We start from the raw sequence: 5,804 nt of genomic DNA, 5'->3' as shown, positions 1-5,804 counted from the left end.
TCAGATATTCCCTGAGGCTGCTTGTATGCTTCAGCTGCGATGTGTCATTTCAGATTCGTTGCCGATGTGGCTGACATTCACACTTGTTTTTTGTGAGCTTGTGAAAACAGTCAGCCCAGATACTACATCGCTTTAGAGAGAAAGGCCAAACTGGAATGATAAAATAAATGTTGAAAATTTTGACTTAAACAGCAACATTTTTTCTGGCTGGCTGCTCCATGTCCTTGTTAAATCTTATATCACCACAACGCTGGCCGTCCCCGACTTCTTCCACTTCTTCTTTCATGAACCCTTCCTCCCTCCATTCTTTCTCCTAAACCCTGAACGCATTTCAGGCACGGAGGCGCTCCCCGCTTTAAGCCCTGAAGCATTTTCATCTAACACGGCTGCTGTGTCGAAATCTACCAGCAATATTCAGCGTTAAGTCTGAGCCGAGGTGTAAAAGGAGCTCTGTTAGTGCCAGGAGATGTACTCACAGCCGTCCAATGAGAGCAGGAATGAACGCTGTCAAATTAGGGAGACAAAAATGTCCAAGTGGACGGGATGTCCCCTGGGTGTGTGAGGACTCTCAGTTCAGGCTTCTCCATTTGTAACCTGTCAACAAGCATCAACTGGAGGCAGAAACATCTTCCATCTGAGTGCAGCTCAGGAGGATGTGACTGCTCTGTTTAAATGAGCCGCAAAATCTGCTCCTGCTGCTCTCTGGACCCAAAACGCAGCAGGTGATACTCAATCTAAGGCCCTTGATAGGGTGCCAGGTGGCCCCCAGCCCTTTTCTGATTCACAATAAAAATATAGTGATTGACACTGGGAATTGTTTTTGTACTTCTAGTCTACATAAGGTGCCAGAGTGCATAAAAAAGCATCAAAATAAAGCTTGTTTACCAAAAAACAGTGCCAGTGGAGGATCCCCACACCCCCCGACAGAGATGCTAGCAAAGACCCTAATGTCCTAAAATCCTAGAAACATCCTAAAAGTCCCAGGAATGCCTGAAAAGCCAAGAAATCCCCTTGAAATCCAAGAAATGTCCCTTTAATCCTAAAAAAAAATCCTAAAATCATAGAAATGTCCCTAAATTCCAAGAAATGTTCCAAAATCCTAGCCACATCCAAAAATCAAACAAATCCAAGAAACAGTCCTAGAAATGTTTTTAATTACAAGAAATGTCCTAAAGTCCTAAAAAAGTCCTAAAATCCATGAAATGTCAGACAATCCTAAAATCTTAGAAATGTCCCTAAAATCCAAGAAACATACTAAAATCCTAAATGTCCTAAAATCCTAGACATGTCTGAAAATCCTAGAGATGTCCTTAAACTCTAAAAAGGTCTTAAAATTCTAGAATTGTCCTTAAATCCCAGAAACGGGAATGGGGCTGCTGCGACTGGCCTCATTTTGCAAAAGTGGCCCCAAACAAAGCGAGCGGAGTGTCGCTGCTGTTCAGGGTTGAGGTCAGGACGTGGTTAGCCTAGCGCAGCATCTTGAACATTTCCATTACAGTATTTTTCGGTTACATTTCCAGCTCTGTTGTTTGGCTCTCCTCTCAGCGCTGCTGACTGGGGGCAGGCCTTTACAGCAGCATGTTGAAATGTCAAAACGTCTCAGCAGGTGTTTAACACGCTGCTCGTTCCCTGTGACCTTTCGGTGCAGAGTTAAATGGAGCGGGTGTTAACCGAAATGGGTCCTGATGCTGGGCTGTCTGCGCGCTGCCTGCTGCAGTGTCAGCGGCTTCGAGTCACTGTCAGGTGATAAAACTGACACAGGAGAGGTATTTCTGTCCGTGTGTTCAGACTCGAGGTAATCACATGCAACTTAAAGGTCCCTCCTGATGAAGAAGGCCTTTTTCATGGATTTTCAACATATGTGTCCGCAGTGTGTCTCCCAAAGCAAAGAAGAGACAATTCTCTTCCTTTTTCTCCATCTATCAGAAAACGTGTAATAATGAAGTTGTCAGATCTTTGTGACATCCTCTCGGGTTTGTGAAACACAGAACCAGCACTTCCCCCGTCCAGGGAAATCCCAGTAAATCTGCCTTGCTGTCCGCTTTGTGATTGTGAGACAGAACATACAACAAATCTTTTCCATCACCTGAAAAGGTGATTATTAACCTGCCATTAACCCTCAACTTGAAACTACGAATACCACGCTTAATGGAAACACGTCAGTTTCGAAAAAACCCATTTATCGCAAAAATGTGGTATTTCAGGCAATTTGACAAAGCCATATTTCACAAAATTGCAATGGGAAGACTTTTTTCACTTTAACGTTTCATATGATGTGCAACACTGGGTGGCTGTAATAGATCGGCTTTATTGAGTGGCAGCAATAGAAATATCACCGTGCTTCCTTGAATGTTATTGCAAGAGGAAAGTTGCGCAACATCGTGAGAGAAGTCGCATAATATCACTCAAAGGAAACGCAGTCATCTTGCAATTGTGTTTTATCAAAATTTCGAAAAACACGGCTCTCAGCAGCACGATGTTTCTCTTTTTTCTGTTTAGGAGTCTCTGAAATAGGCGGGTTTCTGTGTTTCCGCTGAATGAGGTTACACGACTTTTTCTCATCCCAGTAACCATGGCGATAGATATTCAGAACATTAGCAGCTTTATTTCTATTGCAGCCACTGCATTAGCTGTCATTATTTCCAATCCAAGGCCACGTAGGCGTGTTATGGAGCCATGATGGAAAGGCGAGCCCCTTATACATGGAAGCGGTCACGTATGAGGGATTTCTGGGAGCTGATAGTCCACGATTCAAAACTTCCGGATGATCTGCTCAACTTTATTGCATCACGTTATGTGATGCAATAACAGCTCCTGTAGCTCCTGCTGCATCATGAGGGAGCCAGTTCCTACTGACAAGCACACCGACACAGCATCACGTGACCTAGAAAAGACTAAATAAGGGTTTCTATTGCAGTTTTGAGAAATATGTCTTTTTTAAATTGCCTGAAATACCACCTCATGCAAGTGTAATACCTTTTTGTGATAAATGGTAGTTTTTTCGAAATTGACATGTTCTATTAGGCGTATTTTATATTCCCAGTTTTGATTTGGTTACCGGCAGCATTATTTCCTGACACTGTCCTTCAGCGTTTCATGTGCACTCGCCTGTGCGTGTTGCATATGAACGCACCCGGTGCCATCCAGGTGTACGGCAGCGTACGATAACGCCACCAGTGCTGTCCGAGCATGCTCTCATCTGATGTGTTGGCGCACTGAGGTGGCTTTTGGTGTCACGCTAATACGCCAAAAGCACTGACAGAGCGGTGCTATTTGACGAGCTCGGACTGAGAATCGTCTGGTTCTTTTCACTTCTTTGTCTTTGTGCTTTTATACGGTTATAAGCATTTATCTGTTGGACACCTCTAATAAGTGACATTCTGCATTTGATCTGTTTACTTTGTCGATTTACTGAATTCTTACTTTATGTTCTACTTAGTAAAATTCTGTGTCTGTGTGTTCAAAGTGAAAAAAAGAAAAAACATCTCTACCTCTTTGGCTTTGCGGTGTCTGTCCTTGCTGTCTCTGTCCTTGTCCTTGCCCTCGTCTCCTGGGTGGCAGGAGTACGAGACCGTCCTCCAGTCCCGCGTAGAGTTGGTGATGCTGGCGACCTTTGGCTCAGTGGCGCCGTTCTCCTCGTTGAGCGAGCGTGACGACCTCCGTATGAACATGCTCTTCTTCAGAGCTTTCACCCTGAGGCTGTCGCTGTTACCTCCGTCTGCGCAGCACCACTCGGGCGACGAGCCGCTGTCCATTTTGATGTTGTGGCCGGTGGTGTGGCACTGGAAAACTCGGGGGGACAGTGTGGTGTCCGGGTGTGGGTGCAGCTTGTCTGGGGTGGCGGATGCAGACGCCGTCTCCCCGTGTCTCCCGTTGGCCTCGGGCTCCTGGATCTTTTCGTCCAGCTTGTTGAGCTTTGACAGCACCTGCGAGATCTCGCTGCGGACCCCCGACAGAGACTCCAGCTTCTTCTCGATCTCCCCGATCCTCATGACCAGCTTGCACACGCTCGATTTCAGCTCGTCGTCCGTGTTCTCCAGCGAATGGAAGAGGCGGTCCAGCTTGGACTTGGCGAGTTTGACCGTGTTGCGTTCAGGGGAGCTGTCGCCCTCAGACTTCAGCGTTACCTGAGAGAGAGACCCGTTGCTGTTGTAGCACGACGACTGGACAATGCCCAGAGAGTCACAGACGCTCATATCATCCAGAAAACGAAAAATGTCACTGATGTCATCGCTGACGGTCTCAGGCTCCTCATCACAGTGTTTGAAAGCGTGTCTTTCTCTGTCGCCATACTTGGCAGGGTAATCCTTCGCCTTCTTCTGCTCGGCCTGCTCGGTTTGAGTCCCGACACTGGAGGAAGTGTCCGCTCCCTGAAAGGACGGGCTGTTTTTCTCCCTGAACCTTTTGGCCGCTTCTCTTTTCTCCAAACCTGCAGGGCCGCTCGCCGTTAGAGCAGCGTCCTTCATTTTTATCCCGTTAGTTTTCTTTGCGAAGCCAGATGGAGAAGCTATCACCTTCTCCTTTGGGCTCTGAAAGTGCGTCTCGCTGTCATTGCTGATGATGGTGACGTTGCGGTGGTGACTTTCTTTGAGCGGTTTGCTGTTCAGAAACGACCTTTCAAAATCCGGAGGCCCCTCCTCTGTGTTCAGACTCAGGCTCTTCACTGGCCACGACGGCTGCTTCCCCGTTTTGTTGCTGTGCTTCCTGCTGCTGACGCACTCGGACACAGTGGTCGGACCAAAATACGTGGACGCCTGCAGGTCGTCCAGGCTCTCGTGCTTCACCCTGCGTCGGTCCTGGAGAGGCGAATTGAGCGGAGGCTCAAAGTAGGGGTTACTGTAGGGCAGTTCGAAGCTGTGGTTGAAGAAGGTAGCTGGCTTGTGCAGCTCCCTCCGGTGGTAGCCGTCAGCAGCTTTACTGCCCTGTTTGCCCTCCGTGGTGATCACCTGAAAAAGTCACACAAACCAGGACTGAGTCAGCTTTAAAACACTCTGACTCAGCAAATACAGAAAAATCCAACCCAGCAGGCAGAGGAGGATGTTGGCATACAAACCACAAATATGTCACATTTTTGTGTTTCATCTGTATCATTTCAACATTTCTAAAGTGACGTAGTGTCTGAGCTGACTGTCATCAGGAGGTGGAAGGTGTTAAGAAAGACGCCTGCTAATCTGCAGACCACAGTTCAACACCAACAAACAAAAATTTCATTTAGTGAGTTGTTGCCAGCAGCTTTTTAGGCACCAAATGCAGATGTTTTTCACTGAGAAATTGCTGCATTTCTTGCCAGGATACTGCCATTAAAAGTGGTTGTTTTTTACTGAAACCTTAGGCGGGTTTCCATTACAGATTTGCACAAAAGTTAAAGGATATTTTCAAAATGTTGTTAAAAAAAAAGAGATAACACCTTGATAATATGTCAACGTTGTATTCAAAGCCTGTTCAGCAGCCTGCAGATGGAAAAAATCAATTAATGCAGGTTTAACAAAGGTTTCCATCCCAGAGTTCTACAAAACTTTAGTGATATTTTCGAAATGTAGATAAAACACAATTGAGAGATAACTGTATTTCCACTGAGTGATGATCTGCGATCTCACGTAGGCGTGTTATGGAGCGACAGTGGAAAGGTGAGCCCCTTATACGTGGGAGCGGCCACATGTGAAGGGTTTCTGGCAGCTGATAGTCCACGATTTCACAGAGGAATTGTGGATTCAAAACTTCCAGATGATCCGCTCAACTTTTGAAGAGTTATGTGATGCAATAACACCGACAAGCACAATGCCATAGCATCATGTGAGCTATAA

General features: G+C 46.2%; 1 protein-coding gene across 1 annotated transcript; it reads right to left on the bottom strand.

Annotated features, from left to right (window-relative positions):
- Window positions 1-3,491: 3,491 nt before the first annotated feature.
- Window positions 3,492-4,946, bottom strand: LOC121940705 (major intrinsically disordered Notch2-binding receptor 1-like; the record flags this gene model as incomplete). Its single annotated transcript, XM_042483414.1, has 1 exon — window positions 3,492-4,946. A coding segment is annotated over one exon (1,455 nt), but the record flags the coding sequence as incomplete, so codon positions are not given.
- Between the last annotated feature and the right edge of the window lie 858 nt (window positions 4,947-5,804).

This window comes from Plectropomus leopardus, unplaced genomic scaffold (assembly GCF_008729295.1).
Source record: "Plectropomus leopardus isolate mb unplaced genomic scaffold, YSFRI_Pleo_2.0 unplaced_scaffold9278, whole genome shotgun sequence".
Taxonomy (NCBI): Eukaryota; Metazoa; Chordata; class Actinopteri; order Perciformes; family Serranidae; genus Plectropomus; species Plectropomus leopardus.
Note: the sequence above shows the minus strand (reverse complement) of the source record. Positions and strands in the feature narration are given on the sequence as shown.